This window comes from Narcine bancroftii, chromosome 5 (genome assembly GCF_036971445.1).
Source record: "Narcine bancroftii isolate sNarBan1 chromosome 5, sNarBan1.hap1, whole genome shotgun sequence".
Classification (NCBI taxonomy): Eukaryota; Metazoa; Chordata; class Chondrichthyes; order Torpediniformes; family Narcinidae; genus Narcine; species Narcine bancroftii.
Window position 1 is genome coordinate 127,019,178 of NC_091473.1, and position 26,865 is coordinate 127,046,042.

The window sequence follows — 26,865 nt, forward strand, 5'->3', positions numbered from 1 at the left end:
TTTTCCAACCATTTAATTGAAAATCAAGCAAATTTCTGCAATAGTTCCCCAATAATCTGTTAATTAGAAGCACTGGAAATGTAATACAATTTTGCTCTATTATTGCATGTTACATTAAAAATTATGCCATGTTCAGTGCAATAGGCCTGCATTTAGTTTCAGCGCATCTTCAGAATAATCAAGGCCTATTTTATTTTATGACAGTAAAGTGGGAGAATAATTCTTCAATCAACAATTAAAGTTGGCATAGTGGTTAGTGCAATGCCTTTACAGCGCCAGTGACCAGGACCAGGGTTCGAATCCTGCACTGATTTTAAGGAGACTGTATATTCTCCCCATGTCTGCATGGGTTTTCCCCGGGGGCTCCAGTTTCCTTCCACCCTTTGAAATGTACCAGAAATGTCAGTTAATTGGGTGTAATTAGGCAGTATGGACCATACTGTATGACTAGATTTTTTTTTTAAATTACAGGGGACCTTATTTCAGTTTTGTCACAGAATTGATTAGCAGAGATGAGCATTTAACTGGCTTACAAAGAGAGAAACAGATTGCAACAATTTTTCCACCACTGATAATTCTGTGATGTTGCCTTTGTGCTACTGTGTACCTGTCTAGATATGTTTATTCTTTGATCAGAGTGCACTGCTGGGAGAGAGTATTTGGCTCCAAATCGGAAAGTAGGAGGTACGAATGGTTTGAAATGTCTGTAGCACTCATTGATCGATAATCAAATGGCACTGGGAAATGCAAGTGGGCAAAGAGCTGGAGCACGTCATCATAAGTGACCACTGATGCTGGGTAATGTTGTTTGATGCTGGTGACATTAACTGACTGCAATGAGGACAACTGCTTATTCCAGCTAATCCCATTTTGAACATGTCCTTTATGACCCTTAGCGTTGGGAGCAGGAGGCCACCTTTGTGACTGGGAATCATGCGGTGAATTAGTTTTTTCCTTCTTGTGAAAATCTGAATCATCCTGAGGAAGAGATGACGAGTCTTGCAGATCCAAAAAAATATAGTTCTGATTATTGTCATTGGATCCCTCTGTTTTGCCATCAGACCCTCCTCCCTGCAGTTTGGTTGTGGAGGATTCACTGGAGTGGTGTTTCTGACATGTATCCTCTTGTTTTTCCACACCATTCTTGCCACCATTTCCATTTCCTTCAGAAATGATTTCCAGAACTGAAGGGAGGGGCTCGTCATCCATAGGTTTGTCGCAGGTCGACTGCAAAGACTGGGAACAGAATAAGTTACAATTTTTCATAATTAATATTTCCCTCTATATTTGTTACATTGAATGAATGTTTCTGGCCAATGTGGAGTATTTGCTGGTTGGGTTAACTGAAAAATAAAATGCTGGAAATACTTAGTAGGTCAGAAGAGAAATAGACGGTTGAAGGCTCTTTATTTCTGTTTTTATTTGAGATATCGAGCATTTCTAGATTTATTCTAATTTTAATTTTCTCTTTGGGTATTCATTATGCACAATCTATGTGAATCACAGGCTCACTAACAACTGATCTTATCCCTTCCTTTTCTGGAAATGGACCATTGATGACCTGCCCTTGCAGTCCAAATTATGGTGAAAAATGGGCCTCAAAAACCAGTGTTGTTGCATATTCTTTTAAATTGTACCTTGGAATCTTAAAGATGTTACTGGAATTAATAGGATACTTGCCGATTTTAACCACGTCTTTCCTTCCATGCAGCTAATCTGTGTTAGTTGTTCACTTTGTAGCATCAAGACAACATCTATTGCCCTGTCTTCATCAATTCTTTTGGTTATATCCTTAAAAAAACTTATTTTCAACATTGTTCAGAATTGAAGAAATATGATTTGTGCTGTATGAGATTTGATTTGATGCAGTTAACAAAGCCATTCTGAATAGATCATGTACCTGCATCTTGCTTCCTATTTGTTTCTCACATGTTGGTGAATAAATTAAAACAAATTTTTTGGGTTTTGTGAAGAGTCTGTTTCTGTGCCATTCAACTTTATGATGGTATTCCAAGTCTATCCTATATTGGATAAAATATTCACTAACGGTTTAGCCATAATTCAAATTCATAATTCATTTAGATTAATGGACTTGTATCCGATGGAGTTGAGAAGGATGAGGGGGGACATGATTGAGGTCTACAAAGTCATCAGGGGGATAGACAGATTACTTGTTCCCAATGATGGGGGAGACGAGGACTAGAGGGCATAGTTAAAGAATACAGGGTAGGCCCTTTAGGACGGAGATGAGAAAACATTTTTTTACCCAGAGAAGTGTGAATCTGTGGAATGCTGTGCCACAGAGGGTGGTAGAGGCGGATTCGCTGATTATGTTCAAAAGAGAGTTAGATAAGACTCTTGTGGGTAACGGAGTTAAGGGTTATGGGGATAAGGCTGGAAAGGGGCACTGATGGTAGTGATCAGCCATGATCTGTAAAATGGCGGTGCTGGCTCGACAGGCCGAAGGGCCTACTCCAGTTCCTATTGTCTATTGTCTATTAACTACTTTGCTTTTGTGCTTAGGATTTACAATTTCATTGATAAAAGTAAGATTTGTATATTGATGTCTCTGGTTTTTTTTTACATTATATTCATTTTATTCATTCAACCTCCACCAGTGTATCAACTCATCAACTGCATTAAGTTCCGTCTGACATTTTCCTGTTCCATCTGTTGAAGTTTGTAGGACTTTCTGAAGTCAGATGCATAATTTTCCATGTTTACTGTCTTTATATGAGCTACAAATCTTGATGTTTTGTTTTTCAATCAAAGTTCTGATCGGATCATTGTTTATGTGGTTTGCACTTTCACCAGCCCTCTATCTGTTCAGCCCCATTCATGTGAATCCATACATGAACACAAAAAATAGGAGTGGAAGTGGGTGACCTGTTCCTTAAAATCTGCCCTGACTTTAAGCTTGATGTTGGCTGATCATCCCAAGCTTTAATTCCATCTCTACATGTGTGAGGGATGTTCTTTAGCTCTGGGGTGATATTGATGTGTTGGTGAAATGGGCTGAAAAATGGCAGATGCAATATAATCCAGATATATGTGAGATGATGTATTTTGGGAGTACCAATGAGGAGAGGATGTACACCATGCCAAGATGCTAGGGGGTACTGGGGAACAAAGGGATCATGATGTACAAGTCTAATGATCCTTGAAAGTCACATTGCAGGTAGATAACATGGTTATGAAGGCACATTGAAATCTGGATCTTCACTGGATGGGGTTTGAGTACAAAAGCAGAGATGCTATGCTCCAACTTTATAAAACTTAAGTCAGACCTCTGCTGGAGTACTGAGAGCAGTTCTGGTCACCACACTAAAGATGTAAAAGATCCACCAGAATGTTGCCTGGGATCAAGAGTTTCTGTTACGAGGAGAGACTAGAGAGTCTAGGTCTGTTTTCCATTGAGCAAAGGAAGTTGAGGAAATACGACAGAGGTATGAAAAATTGAGGGTTATGATTAAGCAAGATTCCAGGAAAACTTTCCCCCCATATCAGAGGTAGAGGACTTGGATACATGATATGGGGGAAGAGATTTCAAAGGGATCCAAGGGGGACTTTTTCCACCAATAGAGTGGTATTTTAAATGCACTGCCTGAGAGAGCAATGGAAGCAGAGGTGCTGACAGCTTTGAAGTGCTGGAGACGTGTTAATCATGATGGTTGTCCACTGATTGGCATAGATATCAGCAGGTTGACTGGACTAATTTCATACTCTATGATCACCATATGCCATAATTCCTCAATCTTTCCAAAATTTATCTACCTCCCCTTTAGATGTTTCTAATTAGCTGGCTCTTCAACTCATTGGGTTAGAGAATTCCAATCTGCAAGAAGATTGGCCAATCATTTGTCAGGAAATCTCATGTGCACCCTCTTAAAACACCTTTTCTTCCTTCAAGATATCTAACTTTGTCTCTATCTCAATCCCTGGATTGAGGATATTGCTTCCACTCTGATGTAATGTGTTCAGAGTCAGCTGCTGTGATCAAGTCATATCTGGAAACAATCTCACGGTCCAATAGACAGCAATGATCCCCGCCTTCCTATATGCTAACTGCAGTCAAAAATTGACTCCTGGATCATCAGGAAGACTAAGGAAGATATTCAATGATGCTTTCAGAGTTCCCAGCCAATCCCTGGGAATCTTTTAGCCCATCACCTGCCTAAAATGGAGACAGAGCCCTCGTGAAAGAAGGGAGGTCCTGAGGCAATGCAGTGAGATATCCTTCATAAATTGTGGAAGGAGTGCAACATTGACCAAAGTACCCTCTGGCAAAAGGCAGACATCAAAGGTGAAATTCATCATTGCCTTCGATGTGCCAGTGTACCGTTTGATGAACCAGAAAGATGTGTTTAATATTTGTCAGAAAGACAAACACAGAAATGCTGGAGGAACTCAGCTGCTCTCATAGAGTCCATGGGAGATATATTACTGATGTTTTGGCTCTGAGATCTTCTTGAAGATATAAGTAAAGAACAGAAGGCATCAGAACTTCTGCTATTTCATTCACTTTTCTACATGCCTATCATTTGCACCAAGCGATGCCTCCAGTTTTTGTTTCACCATTTTATCAATGTAATTTAATTATTTATACTAATTGTATTTTCTTATCCTAAAACTCCTTTTACACCTGAATGTAATGTGCTTTGTTTAAATAGTGCAGAAACACTGAATAACTCCTCTTCTTTCCTGCTTGGAAAAAAATCAAGTTCAAATTAAGTTAACAACTATTTTCCCTGCAAGCTCCACATTGATTTTGATGTGTCTCAATAGCAACATTTTTGTCTTACTTGCGAGTATTTCTGGAAATCAGTGAGATATCCTTCCATCAACTTTTCCAGATTTGGAATCTTTGGCCACAACTTTTTCTTCATATCACTGACAATGAAAGATCAGGTTCAAGAAAAAAAAATGTAAGCATGTTTGGGTAAAAGTATAGCAACATCCTCTCTGCACAGAATGTCTTCAAATACTAAAACAATGATAGCTGTTTATGTGGTGTGTTTAGACAGAATATTGATCACTATTCCTTCTCTGTTGAGTGGTCTGAATCATTGGATTCCCCACCCAACAACGTTTTGGGAGCACGTTCATCAAAGAGATTGCAGTGGTTCAAGAAGATGGGTCACCACCCATTTGCCAAGAACACTTTTGAATGAGAAATAAATGTTAGCCTTGCCAGTGAAGCCTACCACCTGTAAGTATATAAAATACTAAAATATGTTAAATATCATATTGTAATATAAAATGTATGGTGGAAGAGGGGAATTAAGTATAACATTTGAAGCTTGGGTCCTATTATTATGGAAAATAAATTGGGGCAAGAGGTTGTAATTGGAGGAAGGCACACTTCAGCCTCACAAAAGAGATGGAAGAGGTAACAGAGCGAGGGAGGGTCAAGATCATAAAGGTCTGCATACAAGGACACATAAATTTGAGGGCCTGAATAATGCCGTATCGTAACCCTCTCATAGACTTCTACAGGTGTACTGTGGAGAGCATTCTGGCTGGTATGGAGGAGCCATCTCTCAGGACAAGAATAAACTCCAAAGGGTTGTTAACCCAGCATGCAACATCACAGACACCAGACTTCACTCCATCGAGGACCTCTACATGAGTCATTGTCTTAAAAAAGCAAACTCTATCCTCAAAGACCCCCATCACCCAGGCCATCACTCTGCTACCATTAGGAAAAAGGTACAGGAGCCTAAAGACGAGCACTCAGTGGCACAAGGACAGCTTCATCCTTGCTGCTATCAGATTCCTGAATAATCAATGAACCAAAGATACTGCCTTACTTTTCATGCACTATTATTATTTTATTTTTATATTAGTGTCATAAGATTTTTTATCATATGAATATTTGCTCTGTGATGCTGCCTCAAAACACCAAATTTCCTGACTTGTTCCTGACAATAAATCCTGATTCTGATCCAGTTACTTATCAAGTACCAAGATTCTTTTCATAAATAGGACCATGCCCTCTGCTGATGTTTTTATTTCTGTTTCCCTCAAAGCAATGAAAGTTACAAGAGGTTTTCTCAGATGGTCAGGGTGTAGACGAATTCCAGCATGGGGATTTGCAATATCCTGGGTTGCAAATCCTGCAGTGTGCTCATTTTCTGGTGACTTATCTATCCTTTGTCCTGCAGTGTGCTCATTTTCTGGTGACTTATCTATCCTTTGTCCTGCAGTGTGCTCATTTTCTGGTGACTTATCTATCCTTTGTATGTGCAGAGACAGATCGTCACCACAGTATTATAGTGAGGCTGAATGAGATGTGGACAATAATGTTGTTGCAGGTACCTGTAAACATTTGGGAAGATGAGATGAGACACAAAAAGTGCTATCGCCAATAGAAGTGCCATACCAACAACAAAAGACACTGCAGTTAGACCTGTCAAGGAAAGGATGTGGTATTAGAACATGTTCGCATTCATCCAGAACCTGATACAAAACATAGGTTCATATAACAAATTATTTTAAAGTAGAGTGAATATTGCTGTGTTCGATATATTAAAATTAAAGTATTTTAAAATTAAAAGGTATATTCAAATCATCAAAGACCCATACCACCCAGCACTCGCTCTGTTCTCACTTCTGCCATCAGTAAAGAGGCAGCTCATTTCACACTCCCACCACTCTCTGAGTGAAGAACTTTCCCTAATGTTGCCCCTAAACCTTTCCTGTTTCAGCTTAAAGCTAAGACCTCTCATACTTATCTCCCCAATCTAAGTGGAAAAAGCTGACTTATAAGCATATAACAATTACAGTATGGAAACAGGCTATCTCAGCCCTTCTGGACAATAATGACTTAAGTGATCTCCTCTAGTCCCACCGACCTGCTCCCTGTCCATAACCCTCCAATCCCCTCACAGCCACCCACTTATCCAACCTTCTCTTAAATGACAAAGTTGACCCTGCTGCAACCACCTCTTCCAGAAGGTCATTCCACTCAGCCACCACTCTCTGAGTGAAGAAGTTCCCTCTCATGTTATTTCTAAACTTTTGCCCCTAACCCTTAACTTATGACCCCTATTCCAATCTCACCTACCCTCAAGGGGAAGAGCCTATTCACATCTACTCTATTTATCCCCCTCATAATTTTAAATACCTCTATCAAATCCTCCCCTCAACCTTCTAAGCTCCAATGAATAAAGACCCAATCTACTCAATCTTTCTTTGTATTCTAGGTACTGCAATCCAGGCAACATTTTAATAAATCTTCTCTGCACCCTCTCTACCTTATTGATATCTTTCCTATAATTTGGGAACCAGAACTGCACACAATATTTCAATCTTGGCCTCACCAATGCCTTGAATAGTCTCAACATCGCCTCCCAACTCCTGTATTCTATGTTTTGATTTATAAAGGCCAGCACACCAAAAGCCTTCTTTACCATTCTATCCACATGAGAATCCACTTTCAAAGAATGATGAACCATTATTCCAAGATCTCTCTGTTTCTTTGCATTCCTCAATGCCCTCCCCTTCACTGTATATGCCCTGTTTTGATTATTCTTTCCAAAATGAAGCACTTCACACTTATCTACACTAAACGCCATCTGCCATCTTTCAGCCCACTCTTCTAAGCAGGTCCAAATCCTTCTGCAGTCCTTGAAAATCATCTTCACTATCCACAACTCCCCCTATTTTGGGATCACCTGCATACTTATTAACCCAATTTACCACTTATGATGATCCAAATCATTAATGTAAATGACAAACAACAAGGGACCCAACACTGATCCCTAAAGCACACTGCTCATCACTGACTTCCATCCTGACAGACAGTTATCCACCATGACTCTCTGGCATCTACCTTCTAGCCACCGTTGAACCCATCTGACTATCTCAACTTTCCTTACCAACCTTCCATGTGGAATCTTATCAAAGGCTTTACTGACTACATCTACTGCTCTATCCTCATCAACCTTCCTAGTCACCTCCTCAAAAAATTCTGTCTATACCTTTCATAATTTTGTAAACCTCTATCAAATTTACCCTTATTCTTCTTCACTCCAAGGAATAAAGTGCTAACCTGTTTAATCTTTCCCCGTAACTCAACCCCAAAATAACATGCAACATTAAAAGACTGGAGATCTGGACACATCACATTTCCAGAGAAGGTTTACTGAGAGGATAGATCTGTCAACATTTCACAAGGAAAGCCACCAGAGGAAAGCAGAAATCAAACAACCCCTGAGGCCAAATTTAATCACATGGTTCCTCAAAAAATCAGACTGGGGCAGTTTTTTGAACAACTGCACTAGTTTATGTGGTGTTGGTGCCTGAGTACTAACTCAGTCTGTGATATCACAGGCTCCAGACTTCACTCCATCGAGGACATCTACATGAGATAAAAAGCAGCCTCTATCCTCAAAGACCCCCCACCACTCAGGCCATACCCTCTTCACTCTGCTTCTATTGGGAAAAAGGTACAGGATGAGGACTTAATGGCACAAGGACAGCTTCTTCCCTGCTGCTATCAGATTCTTGAATAACCAATGAACCAAAGACACTGCCTTACTTTTTGAGCACTCTTATTTTTATTTTATATATTTATTGTAGTAAGATCATTATAATATGAATGTTTACACTGTGATGCTGCCACAAAACATTGAATTTCATGACTTGTTCATGATAATAAATTCTGAATCTGACTGAACAACAATCCTGAACCTCCACAACTGCCCTGAGCCTGAACTGTGACATGTCATTGACACTGCACTAAAGAGAATTGCTTACAGAATAATTATCACATGTAGGACCCCTGTTTGTTTAGAGTTCAAGCAGGGAATCTGGCCCAGGAGTATAGAAGACAACAAAGTCACCAACAATGTCAACATTACTGTAATGAAAATATTTCATACTTACCAATAGAGCCGGGAATTATTGCAGTGAAAGTGTCTGACCAATTGCTCCAGTATCCTTTGTAAAGGAGCCCATTGGGTTTGGTTCTGAGTTGCATATAATAAATTTTACCATGGGGAAGATCTAACACCTCACTGTGCAATGGCTTTTGGATATGAAGTGTCTGGAAGGGAATATCGTGACATTTTATGTGATCCATGCCCATTTTTACTTTCATTATCTACGTTGGTCATCAGGTTGAGTACAATCGACTGAAATAATACCAAGCAATGCACTTTCTTGACGGCACCCCTTTTCAGTACACAAAAGTGTGGGAGAAACTCAGCAGCATTGTTAGAATGCAAAAGGCAGTCAATGTTTCAGGCAGACATCCGAATAATAAGATGGAGGGGAGAAGGGGGGAGGAGAACAGGCTAGCAGGTAATAGATGAATGCAGGTGGGAAGCAGATGGGAGAAGAGTACAGGTGAGCAGGTGATAGGTGGATCTAGGTAGGAGGAGAAAGGGAGAAGGGAACCAGGTGAGCAGATGATTGGTATATACAGGAGGGAAGTGGATGGGAGAAGAGCACAGGTGAGCAGGTGTTTGGAGGATGCAGGAGGGAGGTGGATAGGAGAAGAGTACAGGTGAGCAGGTGATAGGTGGATCTAGGTGGGAAGAGAAAGGGAGAAGGGAACCAGGTGAGCATGTGATTGGTGCATACAGGTGGGAGGCAGATAGGAGAAGAGCACAAGTGAGGAGGTGATTGGTGGATGCAGGGGAGAGGCAGATGGGAGAAGACCACACGTAATCTGCAAATTCTCTGCTACACAGACAATCGAGAGCAAACTTCTTACCTTCAAGGTCATTTACAAAGCTGTAAGCTGGTTTAGGAACATTTTCAAACTCTGAACATTCCAAAGCTCGCAGACAGATTCCACTGGTTTACATGGAATTCTTACATTCAAATTTCACTTTCTTAATAAAAGATTTCAATCCACAATCAGTGTCGTGTTTGTTGACAAATGTAAAGAGCTATTCTCTTCTGAATGTCAGCATGTTTAACTTAGATTATTGATGGTCATCTTGTTCTCTGTTCCACAATGTAATCCAACAATGAGTTCAGGTGATTGGTGGAGGCAGGTGGGAGGCAGATGGGAGAAGAGCGCAGGTGAGCAGGTGATTGGTGGAGGCAGGTGGGAGGCAGATGGGAGAAGAGCGCAGGTGAGCAGTGGATTCAGGAGGGAAGGGGAAGAAGAGGAAGGAGATGAGGTAAGAAAGAGCTCTCTGAAAAGAGAAGGAAAGGAAGGTGCTAAGAGCTGGAGAAAGGGAGTCAGAGGGATGAGAGAAAGAGAGAGACTGGAGAGAAGGGGTTAATGAAAATTGACAGTTGACATTAATGTCATTAAAGACTGCTGAGATGGAATATAAGTTGTTGTTTAAGGAATTTATGAGTGGCTTCAACTTGGGAGTAGATTAGTCCATAGTCAGGCATATCAGTATGTCAATGGGGTGTGGAATTTAAATGTTGGCCACTGGGAAGTACTTGCTAATGCAGCAGACAGAGTGAAGATGCTCAAGGAAATGATTCCCCAGTCTGTGTCCAGTCTGTCCAACGTAGTGGAGTCTACAATGGGAACATCAGATTTACAATTGTGTTTTAATTAGAAGGCCTGTTTTGGGGCCCTGAATAGTGGTGACGGAGGTGTAAGCACAAGTGGTCACAGGGATAGGTACCAAGGAAGTCCCGGAGACAGTTATACCTATGGAAAGTGGAGAAAGAAGGGGAAGATGCAAATCACTTTTGCTCTGTCTGCTGCAACAACAAGGATCTCCCAGTGGCCAACCAAATTAATTCCATGTACCACTGCCTCACTGACATGTCTGTCAATGACCTTGTGTATTGGCAAATCGAGGTCTCCTGCAAAATGGAGGAACGACACCTTCTATTCCATCTCAGCCCTCTCCAATCAAATAGCATTAATATTGACTTCTCTAATTTATGTTAAATCCTTCCCCTGTTCTTTCTCTTTTCCTATTCATCTTTCTCCTTTCCTTCAGCTCCGCACCCTGTTCCCTTCCTTCGTCTATCGGAGAGGTACTCCTCTTAGCCCTCTTCCCTCTCCCCATCACCTCTCAGCTTCTTTCTCTTGTATCCTCCCACCTTAACCACTATTACCTTTCACCTGTTAGTCTATGGTCCTCCCCCTTCCTCCTTCCTCACTTCCCAACAAAGTTTTTATTCAGGTGTCTCCCTGTTTTTGCTGATTCCTGATGAAGGGCTCATGCCTGAAACATTGGTTGCCCTTTTTAAGATCATAAGATATAGGCTATTCAGCCCATCAAGTCTGCCCTGCCATTTAATCATGAGCTGATTCATTTGGCCACACAGCCTCACTGCCCGGCCTTCTCCCCATTATCTTTTATTCCCTGGCTAATCAAGAACCTATCAATTCTTCTCTTAAATATACCCAATTACCAGACCACAAGTATTTGTGGCAACATATTTCACAGATTTACTACCCTGTGGCTGAAAAAATTCCTACGCATCTTTGTTCTAAGTGGATTCCTTTCAATCCTGAAGTTGTGCTCTCTGACCTTAGACTCTCCCATCATTGGAAACAAACTTTCAGCATTTAAATTATTTCAATGAGATTCCCTCTCATTCTCCTAAATTCCAATTAATACTGGCCAAGAGCTGTCAAATGCTCCTCATATGATAATCCTTTCATTCCCAGAATCATCCTAGTGATCCTCGTCTGAACCCACTCCCATGTCAGCACATATTTTCTTAAATGAGGAGCCCAAAACTGCTCACAAAACTCCAAGTGAGATCTCAGCAATGCAACACCACATCCCTGCTCTATATTCCTCTTGAAATGAATGCCACTGTTACCAGCCCAAAGGACCCCAAAACCCAGCAGCAATAGATATTCACCAAGACAAGTAGTTACTTAAACAAATGTTGTTTTTAATTATCTTTAAACATGAAAAAAGAATCAAACTTTAACTTATCTCTATTAACTTAAATAACCCAAATTAACCCCCTTCTAATTCTAAGCGCACGTATATATAATGTTTGTGAAATTTAAGAAAAGTTCTTTGGTCCAGAGTTCAATCTCACTTCTCATTCTAACCAAGTTCACTGGTCGCAGTCAATTATTATACTGTGCACAGAATTTAACATGTATAAAGTTCACCAAGTTTTGGTTCTCAAAAAGTAAATATTTACCACTCAGGAAGGTTCTAGAAGGGTTTGCAGAGAGAGATTTGTTGTTCCAGGATTTCCACAACTGAGGTACCTCCATAAGTCACCTCAATGTCTTGCTGATGAAACTTGACCCATCAGGGTTCTCCAGATGATAACCTCTTTCTTTCAGGCTAACACAGAGCTCCTTTCTGAATCCAGCCATCTGCCGCTCTGGAGCTTTCTGTTTCAGTTCCAACAAGCTTTTCCTGCTTGCTTCAGCTATGTCTGTTCAGTCTCTCTCTCTCTTCATCTTCCAACTACTAGAAAGCCCATGTGACCCTCTCACTTGCAAACCCCACCCCCCAACTTCTTCAGCAAACAATAGGAGTTAGTCTTTTGCTCCTATCTGTTGTCTTAGGTAAACAAAACTTCTCATTGACCTTTGAGTGAGCACTTTGCTGAAAGGTCAGAAGGCTTGAAAAAAGTTCAACACAGACATCCTGTCTCCAGTTGATTAATTTGATGAAATCATTTCAATTAGCACCTACTTGTGGAATGTGCATAGCATTCTCCATAGTTTCTGTAAAGTTCACTGAATATGAATTCTTCAGTATTTCAAATAAGATCTGTTTTAAATTGTGTGTATGTATGTGACCCATTCTAATTTTACCAATTATCTCCCAAATATATATTCCATTACACCACCAGTGCATTTGCCATCTTCACCACCATCTCAACTTGCAAATTTACTTTCAGACTATCCTTCATGAGGACTTCCAAGTCCCTCTGCATCTGGATTGTTTCCATTTTCTCCCTATTTAAAAAAAAGTCTGTCATTTATTTTTTATTCATTTGCCACATCTCTGCCTTTTCTCCTCATCTAAGTCCTTCTGTAGCCTCTATGTTTCCTCTGCATTCCTTGCTCCTTCACCTACCTTCGTATCATCTGCAAACTTGGCCTCCCATTCATTCCATAATCCAAGTCATTAATATACAATATTAAAAAGAAGCAGCCCCAACACCAACCCCGGTGGGACACCATTTAGAGGTATCTAAATATGATCCCTGTATTCCAACTCTCTGCTCCCTGCTAATCCGTCAAATGCTCTGCCCATGCTAGTATGTATCCTGTTATACCATGGGCTCTTTTCTCGTTAAGTAGCCTCATGGCACTTTGTCAAATGCCTTCTGAAAATCCAAAAACACAACATCCAATGCATCTCCGTTATCCAGATGCTTGTCACTTCCTTGAAGAATTTCAGTGAGTTTGTCAGACAAGGTTCTCTCTTAAGGAAAATATGGATGCTGTCTGACCTATTGAGTTTCTCCAACACTTTTGTCTATTGCACTTGACCCAAACATCTGCAGATTTTCTAGTGTAACCTTTTGTTCTCTCTGCTTTTTTCTCACCTTCTCTACAACTTAACAGTTGTTTCATTTATAACATTCTACAGTTTTGACGAAAAGTCAACTCATTGAAAGCATTAAGTCTGCTTTACAAAGGAATCACTAAGTTAATTCCTTTTTGCTCCATACTCCAACTCCAGCAGACACTCGTGTCGCCATCAAATCTATTCTCTCTGCGTGGATGTTACTTGGCCTGCTGAATACGCCAAGCAATTTTTTAACAAATAGGTTTGGGTTGATTTCTTTCTCCTTTTCAAATTTTGTCTTGTCATTATTTAAGCAATATGCATGAATTGAATTGTTTATTGTGTACAACACGATACAGTGAAAAGCTTTGCACCTCACATCCTGTTAATCATTGAGCTGTAAACAGAAAAGCTCAGTGCTGCTCTTCATCACCAGACCCTTCAGATTTAGTGATGAAGCTGTCACTTTAAGTCATCCATTTTTGTCATCGTGTTCTCCAATAGAAATTGCCAAGTCAATGTATTAGTCACTTGCATCACCTCAGCTATGTGCACTAACTTTATTAGAAAATTAAATTGTGTAATGCAGGAGATGCACTTTATACGTAATATTGGTCATCTTTTGGTTCGAAGAAGAAGACACAATGTTATATGTGGACACAAAAGTGACTTTGCAGTCCCAGTCTGGAAGCACTGAGTCTAGCACACTTGGGGCACTGGAAACCCATTTTGGTAATAACTGTGGCTGCAGCTTTGTGATGCCATTTATGGCTTTCCATCAATTTTTGGCAGTGCCTGTCTTCAAAACTGGTGTAGGCTTCATAGTTCTCTTGGATGGATGTCACAATAGTATAAGGTTTCCTCGACAGCGTCTTTATAGCACTTGCGTGGATGACCTTGAGGTCTCCTTCCAGTCTTCAGTTCACCATAGAACAGCTGGTGAGGCATATGGTGGTCGTCCATTCTGATGACTTATCCCACCCATTGCATCTGTGCTTTGATGATCAAGGACTCAATGCTGGAGAACTTTGCACAACCCAAGACCTCCAGGTTGGAAACACAGACTTGCCAACAGATGCCAAGGATGGAACAGAGGGCGTGCATGTGGAATTTCACCAGTTATTTGATGTGACATCAGTACAGAGTCCAGGTCTCACACCCATATAGGAGAGAGGGGATGACCACATCTCTGTAGGCTTTCAGCTTTGTGGAGATGCAGACATTGTGCTGATTGAGCTAAATCCCGCTATTAATGAATCCCAGCATCTCATATGCCTTATTAACTATCCTATCAACCTGTGGGGTGACCTTGACGAATGTATAGATTTGCACCCTAAGGTCCCCACAGCCTGGCTGATCCTGGAGTCAATTTCTTTGTCCAAATGCCCATCACTTGAGATGATGCTCCCCAAGTATTTGAAGCTGGATGTCGTCAACAGTGACTTTTGGTTTTATGGTGTTGGTGTTTGGCATGGACTGATGGAGTACTTCAGTCTTGTTCAGATGATGGTCAGGCCAAAGAGCATAGCAGTGTCTGAGAATTTGTTCAGCGTTAACTGTAGATCACTATCTTTGTGTGGTAAGAGCGCACAGTCATCAGCAAAAAGTGTACATACATTAATAGACAACTTTCACAAGTCATCAAAGAAACTGGTAACATATTTGAACAGCTTGTTTTTCATCTTGGCATTTTCTAATGAATGCAGATAAAATTAAGGTTTGTATGCATTTATTTTGTAAATATGTTTATATACTTATTAAAACTATTTGTATTAATTCATTTCTCACTGAACTCCAATAGATCTGTTACATTTATTTCCCATATGTGGCTGGTGGCTAATCCAATGGACATTTCTGTTTTGGAAGTAAAAGTATTGGATATAGAACACCACAGCAAAGTATAGGTCCTTCAGCCCTTGATGTTGTGCCAATGCATATATTCCTCAAAAAAATGATACGAACCCTCCCTACTCCTTAACTCTCTATTTTTCTTCTATCTCTTAAATAGAGGCATTTAAGTGTTTCAGCCTCCATCACCATCCCTGGCAAGGCATTCCAGGCACCTACAACTCTCTGCATTAAAAAAAAAATTACCCCTGATGTCTCCCCTAAATTTCCCACTCTTCACTTTGTACATATATATTCTGGTGTTTGTTACTCCTGCCCTGGGAAACAGGCACTGGCTGTCCACCCTATCTATGCCTCTCATAATCTTGTAGATCTCTATTAAGACTCCTCTCATCTTTCTACATTCCAAAAAGTCCCAGCTTTGCTAACCTTGCCTCATAAGAATTATTTTCCAATCCAGGTAACATCCTGATAAATCTCCTCTGCACCCTCTCCATTTCCTGAAATGACCAGAACTGAATGCCATGCTCCAAGTGTGCTCTCACTAGAGATTTGTAGAGTTGCAAATGACCTCTCTACTCTTGAACTCAATCCCGCTATTAATGAATCCCAGCATCTCATATGCCTTATTAACTATCCTATCAACCTGTGGGGCGACCTTGACGAATGTATAGATTTGCACCCCAAGGTCCCTCTGTTCATCCACACTCTTAAGTACCTGATATTAACCCTGTATTCAGCCTTCTGGTTTGTCCTTCCAAAATGCATCACATCACACTTATCTGGATTGAAGTCCATCTGCTACTTATCCGCCCAACTCTGCATCCTGTCTATATCCTCTTGTAACCTTTGACAACCTTTAGGTCCATCCACAGTTCCTCCAACTGTCTTTCTCAAGGAATAGCCCTTGACAAAGGGCTCAGGCCTGAAATGTTGGTTATATATCTTTGCCTCCTATGGATGGTGCAGGACTGGCTGAGTTTCTCTAGCAATTCTTTTGTATCTACCACGACTTTGGTGGCGTGGTTGCAATCATCTTAAAGCTATACTCTTCGCTATAGGTAAATCTAAACAATCCCTCATTGAGACTTTTAGCAGCCCATTAAAGACAGGTGATGGAAGTAAAAGTTGATCCAGACAATGATCCACTCACCTTCCAACCTGTGCCATTTTCCTCAGAGTATCTGATCTGATAAACCATTTGATTCTGTAACTTTCTGATGGGTGGCTCCCAAAAGAGACGTAGTTTTCCACCAGTTGTGCTGATATCAGTCTTTACAATTCTTGGGGGATCAGGACGGACTGCAAGAAAGGAGAAAGATGTATATCAGTTTTATGTGAAGGAAGCTTTATGCAAAAAGCATAATATGGATTCTTCAGTCTTAGGCCCTCCCCTAGGATCAAAGGAGGTTTGCTTCCACTCTGGATTTGTGGGCTCCAAGGTGGCTGATGATGTCATTATGAGATGTCGGGTTGGAGTGGCTGAAGGAGTGAGCAGTCTGCAAAATTACATGCTTTTTCTGCCAGGCCTTCTGTCTGCTTCCAATGCATGAGTCTAAGGTTATCAACACTAACCTGAAAGCTATTTCTCTACTTGAAACAGACCCAAATCAGGGGGTCCGAGAAGTTTCTGGGAATGTGCTACTTCTTCTTTGAGCATATAGTTGAAACTTTTTCTCTGTTCATCTGTTCTCCTGCCCCAGTGTCTGGTGCTTGCAGGTGTCAGTAACTGGAATTTCAGTGCTGGAAATGTGGAAAGGGCACTGATATGGGTTCACATAGCTTTGCAGTAAATATGGAGATTGTTGCAGAGACTCTCTTGGTGGTACTTTTTCCACAGCCCTGAGATGCACGTTCCAGCTTGTTCGGGTCTCAAAAAGCAAAGAGTAGAGCAGGAGTTTTGTGGTAAAAGTTTTGTGCAGGTCAAGGGAACTTGGGCCACATGTGGAGTTTGCATCTAAGCAACTTGAAGGAGAACAACTGTTTTGCACAGTATTAACACTGTTAATCTTTATTCAGACTGATTCTTTAGATTTGATAGAGAAGATTTAAATGTTGTATGATGGATCAATCAGAATCAGGATTTATTATCGTGAGTGTGACATGAAATTCATTGTTTTGTTACAGCATTACAGTTGCAAATCTTTGCATAAATTACATTTAAAATATATTAATTAGTGCAAAAGTAGAGAAAGCGAGGTAGTGTCTATTGTTCACTGTCCATTCAGAAATCTATTGGCTGAGGGGAAGAAGCTGTTTTTGGGTGTTTATCTTCAGGCTCCTGTACCTGATGGTAGTAGTGAGGAGGGAATGCCTGGGTGGTGAGGATCCTTGAGGATAAAGGCTACTTTCTTGAGAAACAACCTCTTGTATATGTCCTTGATGGAGTGAAATTGCTAGCTGAGTTCACAGCTCAATACCTTTTTCGTGTTCTGTGTATTGGCACCTCTGTACCAGAGAGTGATGCAACAAGTCAGAAAGCCTCGTAGAAATTTGCAAGGGTCTTTGGTGACATATGCTTTAAACTCCTCACAAAGTATAGCTGCTGGTGAGCCTTCTTAATGATTATATTGGGATTGAGGCCCCAGGACTGATCATCAAAAATGCTGACAGCCAGGAATTTGAGGTCCTCAACCTTTTCCACTGCTGACCCTTCAATAAGGACTGGTTCATGTTCTCCTGATTTCCCCCTCTTGAAGCCCACAATCAGCTCCTTAGTTTTGCTAACATTACGTGCAAGGATGTTGTTGTGACACTATGCAACTGGCTGTTCTATCTCCCTCCTGTAAGCTTGTCATTTTGCCCACAACCATGGTCTCATTGGCAAATTACAGATGACATTTGAATTGTGCCCATGGATGTGGAGCGAGTAAAGCACTGGGCTAAGTATACATCCTTGATGCGTGCCTGTGTTGATAGTTGGTGAAGAAGAGATGTTGTTTCTGATTCATACTGAGTGGAGTCTTCCAATGAGGAAGCTAAGGATCAATTTGCAGAGGGGGGTGCAGAGGCTCAGGTTTTGGAGCTTGTTGACTACTACTGAGGTGTTGAAAGCTGAGCTGGTGTGCAGAGTGTGGTTTGAAGAGGTTGTCTAATTAATTGAAAGAATTTTTGTTCAGTTTAAGAAGGAGGTGTACAAAATTAGAATGAGGCACAGATTGTGAAACAAGCAAAGAAGAATTGAAGACCTCATTTGGAGATGGAAGTATTCATTTTCTGGAAGCACAAAAGGGTAAACTACGTAACAATCCAAGACAACATTGTTAATTTCAATAGCAAGTGGTGCAGGGAGGAGGAAGCAGTAGCCATTGTACTGATCAACATGGAGGAAAGGATATACAAGAGCGTCTCTGTATTCAAGGAGAAAGTGGAACCAGATGACTCCAGAAGGAGCAGAGATCAAGTGTTAGCAGTAGCAGGAATAGTACAGAGAAGCATTCGTGATACCAAAATCAGACTGGATGACCGCTTTGCAGAACACCAATGCTGTTTGTGAGTCTAAACTTGAATTTCCTATAGCCAACCCTTGTAACTTCCCCAACCATTCCTACACAGGTTTGTCTGATCTTGGCCTTGTCCATTGTTAGGATGAGGCCAAATGTAAACTAAAGGAAGAACATATCATTTTCTTGCTGGATAACCTTAAAGTTAGCAACATGAACATCAACATTTTTTTTTTCCAATTTTAGGCAACTCTGACCTTAATTTCGTTCCACTATTTCCATCCCTTCACCTACTTCTGTATTTTATTCTCTTTAACTTTTCTTCCTCCTTTCCCAGTGTCTCTTCATAACTGTGTGGCACTAACTGCTTGGCATTATAAATGTAGACAGAATGATGAGCAACCAATCATTCATTATTAATACCACCTTCCCACCAATGAAGTTTACAATGAGTTGTATGACGACAGATGTAGATCCTTTCAGCATCAAGAGCGGTGCCATCAAAAGTGCTTCAAGTGCTTTTATAGTTTGATTGATCTATCTTCTATCTTTGGCTTGGCTTCGCAGACGAAGATTTATGGAGGGGTAAATGTCCACGTCAGCTGCAGGCTCGTTTGTGGCTGACAAGTCCGATGCGGGACAGGCAAACATGGTTGCAGCGATTGCAGGGGAAAATTGGTTGGTTGGGGTTGGGTGTTGGGTTTTTCCTCCTTTGTCTTTTGTCAGTGAGGTGGGCTCTGCGGTCTTCTTCAAAGGAGGTTGCTGCCCGCCGAACTGTGAGGCGCCAAGATGCACGGTTTGAGGCGATATCAGCGGTGGTCAATGTGGCAGGCACCAAGAGATTTTTTTAGGCAGTCCTTGTACCTCTTCTTTGGTGCACCTCTGTCATGGTGGCCAGTGGAACTCTGACATATCCATTATGGAATGGTCTTCTGAGAAAGGGCTAATATGAATATAATTTCCCAATTCTTTTTTATCAGAACTGGATTTTCTGCCTTTGCTCCTGAGTAATTTCCTGCTTGAAAGTTTTGCTGGGCGTGTATGCAAACTGGTTACCACAGTTTCTACACTATAAAAGACTGACTAAACTGTGAAGTGGTTTGGATTGTACCAGGTTGAAAGATGCTATATGAGTGGAAGAACATCTTGCTGATGGATGTAAGTGAGTTAGACAGCATCCATGGACGTTATCTTGCTACAAGAGTTTTTTTTTTATTGCTTAAAAAGCATTGGATGTGAAGTTGACACAATCATTGGTGCACATACATCATGAAGTTCACTGATGGCATGAACTACATCATCAAGCTTGTTGACAAAGTGACCGTGGTGGGCCTTATTAGTAAGAAGAATGAGTCAGTGTACCGAGATGAGGTGCAGTCGCTAATGGACTAGTGCAGAGCTAACAACCTGTACCTGAACGTTAATAAGGCAAAAGAGGTTGTTGTTGACTTCAGGAGGGCCTGGGGGATCACTATCCACTGATGACTGATGGCTCTACCGTTGAGGCTGTCAAAAGTATCAAGTATCAAGAACCTTGGTGTGCACTTGGCAGAGAATCTCACCTGGTCCCTTAACATCAGATTCATAGCCAAGAAAGCCCAGCAGTGCCTCTACTTCCTGCGAAGGCTGAGGAAAGCTCATCTCCCACCCTCCATCCTCACTACATTCTACAGAGGATGTATCTAGACCATTCTGAGCAACTGCATCACTGCCTGGTTTGGAAGCTGTACCACCTCAGACCGTAAGACCCTGCAGAGGATAGTGAAGTCAGCAGAAAAAGATCAGTGGGGGCTCTCTTTCGACCACGTCTGACATCTATAGCACATGATGCATGCAGAAAGCAATAAACATTGTGAAGGACTTCACACAGACCTCATGTAAATTTTTCTCCCTTCTGGCATCTGGTAGGAATTACTTAGACCCTTAAGTCCAATTGGGCAACAGGTTTTTTCCCCAAGCCATCAGGCTCCTGAATTCCCAGAACTTATGTGGTTAGTGTACCATGCATTGTATTGTATATGTCTTAACATTTTAACTGCTATTTATGTAAATCTGCTCCATGGTCCTGGAGAAATGTTATCGCGATGCATGGTATGAATGACAAATAAAAGTGACTCGACTTGACTTGATATTCACTGAAAGGGCTGGGAAGTTTGCCACAACAGACATAACAAAATAATAGTGCCATGTAGACACTAGACAGGTGTGGTCCATATATCTATGTTACTGTGGTAATATGTAATTACACCACTAGGTCACCAGAGGTCATCCCGGTGACCTTGTAGAAAAGCAGCCCAGACCCCGGGACAGGGATGACCCCTGGTGACCTAGTGGTGTAATTACATATCACCACATTTACCATATCTGGTAACTAATCTACTTTCACTTACCAATGTTTTCAGTCCTGAAGGGCTTTTTATAAAATGTCTGTGTGTGATGTGGGTACGATGCGTTAATGATAACGATGGTTTTATTGGCTTCTGATGCTGCAATTGTGCAGTAGTAGACGACGCCATTTGCTGTTGTGGTGTTTCTTTGATTATTGCACATTTTCCACTCCGCCTGTCTGACAAAATAAAATTAGACAATCTGCTCAACAACTTACTGTAAATAAAATTCAAAAAATGGATGGATATCTGTTCATGAATCTTCAAAATTAGCCGCCATTCCTTTTTAGTCTATCTCATTCTCTCAATTAATTTGAGAACTTGCACAAATATCGCACTGGAGGCTTTATAAGCCCTTTCACAGTAGTTGATCGAACTATTGAAAGGCCAACTATTAGCTGTGGATCATGTGCATGAGGAAATAGAAATGGTCCTTTATTGAGGTAGAAAGACATAGAATGTACACGTCGATTTCTGTAATTCACTCTTGATACTCTTCTCACTTCTTTTCATAGTATTCTATGGCATCGTAAGAATCATTATTATGGCCTCTATGCTCCTTGTCATCATCAAAATGTGTGAGCTTAGTATTGAAGCATAAAATATATATTTTCAGCCTGCAATTGCACCTCCTACTGACCATAAGAACTTTTGCAGTTGGAGTGCTCTGTTATTGACCACAGTGTGAGTGATCATTCAACAATTGCCAACTTCCTTTTTATTGAACTAAAATGCAACTCTATGTGTTTCCATATGCTTGAGACAAGCAGTTTAGAACATAGGGCACTACAGCGCAATATAGGCCCTTCAGCCCTCGATGTTGTGCCAACCCATATATTCCTTAAATAAAAGTACTAAACCCTCCCTACCCCGTAACCCTCTATTTTTCTTCTATCCACGTGCCTATCTAAGAGTCTCTTAAATGCCCCAAATGTTTCAGCTTCCACCACCCTCCCTGGCAAGACATTCCAGGCACCCATAACTTTCTGCATAAAAAACTTACCCCTGATGTGTCCCCTAAAATTCCCTCCCTTCACTTCATACACTTGTCCTCTGGTGTTTGCTATTCATGCCCTGGGAAACAGGCACTACCTGTCCACCCTATCTATGCTTATCATTATCTTGTTGACCTCTATTAAGTCTCCTCTGATCCTTCTATGCTCCAAAGAGAAAATTCGCAGGCCTGCTAACCTTGCCCCATAAGACATTTTTCAATCTAGGTAATATCCCGGTAAATCTCCTTTACATTCTCTCCATAGCTTCCACACCCTTTCTATAATGAGGAAACCAGATCCAAACACAATGCTTGAAGTGTGATCTCACTAGAGATTTGTAGAGTTGAAACATGACCTCTCTATTGAACTCATTCCCCCCTATTAATGAATCCTTGCATCCCATAGGCCTTCTTAACTATCCTATTAACGTGGATTTATGTGCTTGATTTCCTTGAACTTGAAACCCAGCAGGAAGATTTCAGTAAAGAATTCAATATCTTCAAGTAAAAGTACATTTTTAAAATGTGAGATTGATCAAGTAAAAGCTGAGAGGATGTTTACCTGGAAGAGCTTCAGAACAAGGAATCCAACAAAGAGTTGGAACTGCTAAGTGTGGACCATGTGCATTAAAAACTGGAAATACAGTGCATTATCTAAATTTCTTCTCTCTGAGACATGAATCTTGAGAATTCTCTACTTCATAGGCTTGTGGGGGTGGAGTGAGGGGAGGGGGGAGTGAATCAGTGAATGCATTCAAGGACAAGACATTTTCAAGCTCTAGAAAGGTTAAAGTTTATGGAGAAGAGGGAAGAAAGTGGAGCTGAACTTGAGATCAGCCATGATCTTACTGAATGGCAACCAAGAACATGTTCTAACATTCCATTGAGTACCTAGTTACTTTATTGAGGACATGGGGTCGTGTGGTAGGATTGGGTCAGATTGTCACATATTGAACCAACTCTTAGCCAATTCGGAATGATTGGTTTTGTATGTTTAAATTTATTTGTCACAAAATACCAAGTATTGTGAGAAGGGTTCTTCTGAACGCAGACTAAGACGTTAAATATAATATGCCTATAGCCCAACAGTATGTCATCAATTCTTGATTAATGCAATGCATGCGTTACATAACAAATCTTTCTTTTCTGCTCTGATTAAATTAGGAATGAAAGGATTATAAATATCTGGGCATACATTGGATTTGGATTGTCCATAATAATATTGGTTTCTGCTGCTTTTATTTATTTTTTTAACCTAAGCAAATTTCAGTCTGTCTTGCACCCATGAATCCTTCTTCACTCGAAGTTCACAATCATTTTCAACGTCACCCAACGTGACCTCTGGATCATCAATATTTCATCTTTAAACAGCAAAATTACCTCGAATGATAGTAGAGATGGAAACGAGTGCCTGCCTCTGTTTTGTTCACTTTCCACTGGCAGGTTATGAATTGGAAGTCAGGGCTTGAACAACGTAGATTTATTTCATCTGGTAAGCAATGGAAAGAGAAACTCTTAGTTACCAGACAGACAAATGGTACAATTTAAATAAAACATTTACAACTCTTACAATAATTTGAACTAAATTGTGATTATAAGATGTTGTATAAAATGTCAATATTCCATTTTAGAACTACTGTAGCTTTTATGAGCATGTATACGCTTTATTTTGTAAAGCTGTATGATATGAGTTTATTGTTGTGTTCACAAGTACAATGTTGGTACTGCGCAATTGTTCAGCAAAATGAGGTGTAAGGTACTACTTCTGTCCGAAAGCCTACAGGTCTCCCTTAGGCCAGCTGTTTAGCCTCCAAATCAGGTCACATGAAGCCATGGATTGCAGAAGGTGGATGGTTTTTGCAGGCAGATTCTACAAATTGGAATTTATGGTTGTAAAACTAAAAATGCTGGGCAGATGAATGTGCCGATCAATGGCCAGGGTGACCTGTCCAGTATGGACACTGCAACTGAAGGCGGCAACGGGAAAGCACTTCACTATTTTTCCCTTGTATAATCATGAACTGAGCATCGTCTAGGATCTCAGCTCAAAGATGAAGCCTTCACCGAAGGAGAACATGGGTAGCAACAGCTGCAATTCAGAAGGTCAGAGATCATGAAGGATGGAGAGACCTGATTGCCCGATTGGCAAGGCACCTGAATGAATAGTTGTCCGAACATTCTTGCTCGCTACAGCCACACAGGAACATAAGCTACACCAACAACAAACATACAAATTAAATTACAATAATGAGACAGAAAAAGAGGTAATAAATTTAAAAGTTACAGTTAGTGCAAAAAATTATGTTTCAATTGTGCATTCCGTATTTGGGATTATTGCAATATTTCAACACCTGCTGTGACTTAATTTAAAAAATCACCTGAAGAATAGGGAGTTACAGCTGACATTGTTTCGGACCAGGGACTCCAGAAGCCATCAAATGAAATGCCATCAGGTTTGGTGCGCAGGCGAACCATGTACCTAATCCCAGCCTTTAGATCCTGAAGATCATAATGCTGTTTAACACTAACAGTCATGCTCTGAAAGAAGAGATTTACTAGTTATTAATCTGACACCAGGTGATAATCTGATTTTTGAACCCAATCCTGTGGATTCAGTACTGTGAGAAGGGATTAGTAGGGAGGAGGGACAGAAGGAGGAATGGTTGTGAGATATCAATAGGGAGTCATACAGCATGGAAACAGGACCTTAGGCCTAACTTGCCCAGATTGACCAAAAAGCTCCACCTACATTAGTTCCACATCCCTTTGCTTAGCCTATATCCTCCTAAATCTATCCTATCCATGTATCTGTCCAAATGTTTCTTAAACATTGCAATAGTACCTGCCTTAACTACCTCATCAAGCAGCTTGTACCATACACCCACCACACTCTGTGTTTTTAAAAATTGTTACCCCTCAGGTTTCTATTGAATCTTTCATCTCACCTTAAACCCCTGTCCTCTGGTTTCCATTTCTCCTACTCTGGGTAAAAGGCTCTGTGTGTTCATCCAATTCCTTCCTCTCATGGATGTATACACCTCTTCTTTGTATATCTGGGGTGGGATGCTGGCAGCTTGTTGAAACCCCTTCTGCTAGCAACCTGAACAGACTGTGGTCTTTCCATTAGGCAGTTCAGGATCCAGTAACAGAGAGGGGTGTTGAGTCCCAGCAAGGTCAGCTTTGGGTTGTGAGTTCTAAATTCAGCCTGTTGAAAACCCTTGTGGTCCATACAAGAGGAAATGGCTAGCTAGAGTGTTTCACCTTAAATAAGGGAAGCAAATGGAACTCTGTGGTGACCTGCAGAAGAAGAGGTTATCACTTGGAAACCCTGATGGGGCAAGTTTCTTCGGCAAGACACTGAAGTGACTGATCAGAAGGAATCAGTTTGTGTGTGTCCAAACAGCAACAAATCTCTCCCTGAAAACCAACAAGAACCTTTCTGAGCAGTAATCTTTTTCCTTTCAAGTACCAAAGCCTGGTGAAATTCATAAATGTTAAATTCTGTGCACTTGGAGGAGTGAGAAGTGAGATTGGACTGTAAATCAAATAACTTTTCTGAACTTAACACACATATTACATACATGTGCATTTAGAATTAGAAGGGGGTGAAGTTAGGTTAGGTGAAAGTTTGATCCTGTTTTCATGTTTAAAGAAAAGTACAAATTACATTTGTCTTGGTGAATTTCTATTGCTGCTGGGTTTTGGGGTCCTCTGGGCTCGTAACATTAGGATCAAATTTTTGCCATAATTGTCAACACTGCTGTTGCCTTTGGAACAGTCTCCATAACTGTGCTTTTAAAAAAAATACACAGACTTGGGTACATTACATTTTGTGATCAATAAATCCCTTTATAGAATCTACCTCACCTTTGCTGAAGTAGGGATGGATGTCTCCTTCCAGTAGCTAATTTCATACATTAGGAATTCATTTATGTCAGGGTTTTTCGGTGGAACCCAGCCAACACGGAGCTCACGTGGATTTCCATTTAAATGCACCGAGACATTTGAAGGTGGGCCTAGGAGAACTGGATAAAGAGAATAAAGAGAAGTTTTAAAACATTTGGAAATCATTTAACATAGCAGATGTCACCAAAAAGATAACATCAAAGTGGTGTTTTATTTAAAGGCTGGTTTGACTGATTGTGTGAGGCTCTGTAAAGGGACCCTCAAATTAGGAAAGATGAAATGAACAGTTTTTTTAGTACAAGTTTTGTGCTTGGAATAATATGCAGCAAAACCCCCGTTATCTGGAATTCAAGCAACTGGCAGCCTCAAGTATCTGGCATTAAAATCGCAGAAAATAAATGGGTAAAAAAATATGAAGGTGCCTCACCAATTGTGCAGCGTGCTATCTCAAGCAACCGTAAAATTCACTTATCTGACATCTAGCAATCCCCATAGGTGCTGGATACCAGGGGTTTTACTGTATTACTTGGTAAGATATTCACTATTTTCAATTCTAATACTATCTATGCCCGTATGTGATAGATGAGGATGAGCAAAAGTGTCACTCACCTACTGATTCAATTGATACATATTGACTGATTTTGGACACATTGGAAAATGATTCAATTACTTCAATGAGAAGTGGTTCAAAGAGCACAATATCCTCTACAGGGACTGCGCAAACATGTCGCATTGTATTCCCAAGCACTCTATATGTGGTTGTCTGACACTGCTTCTGCAGGCTCTGTCTGTAACAAAAGAAAATCACTGAGCTATATTTATTTGGAAGGATTTTTATCACATTGCAATAGAATTAAGGA

At 40.7% G+C, this 26,865-nt stretch overlaps 1 protein-coding gene across 1 annotated transcript; it reads right to left on the reverse strand.

Annotated features, from left to right (window-relative positions):
- mpl (MPL proto-oncogene, thrombopoietin receptor) lies at positions 1 to 26,498 on the reverse strand. The gene is made up of 10 exons (XM_069942376.1): positions 26,483 to 26,498; positions 25,967 to 26,124; positions 24,478 to 24,637; positions 23,480 to 23,588; positions 21,109 to 21,284; positions 16,429 to 16,577; positions 8,890 to 9,049; positions 6,319 to 6,409; positions 4,803 to 4,890; positions 1 to 1,236 (listed from the first exon to the last, which is right to left on the reverse strand). The coding sequence occupies exons 1-10, from the start codon at positions 26,496 to 26,498 to the stop codon at positions 622 to 624; spliced, it is 1,722 nt and encodes a 573-aa protein (XP_069798477.1). The 3' UTR covers positions 1 to 621.
- Between the last annotated feature and the right edge of the window lie 367 nt (positions 26,499 to 26,865).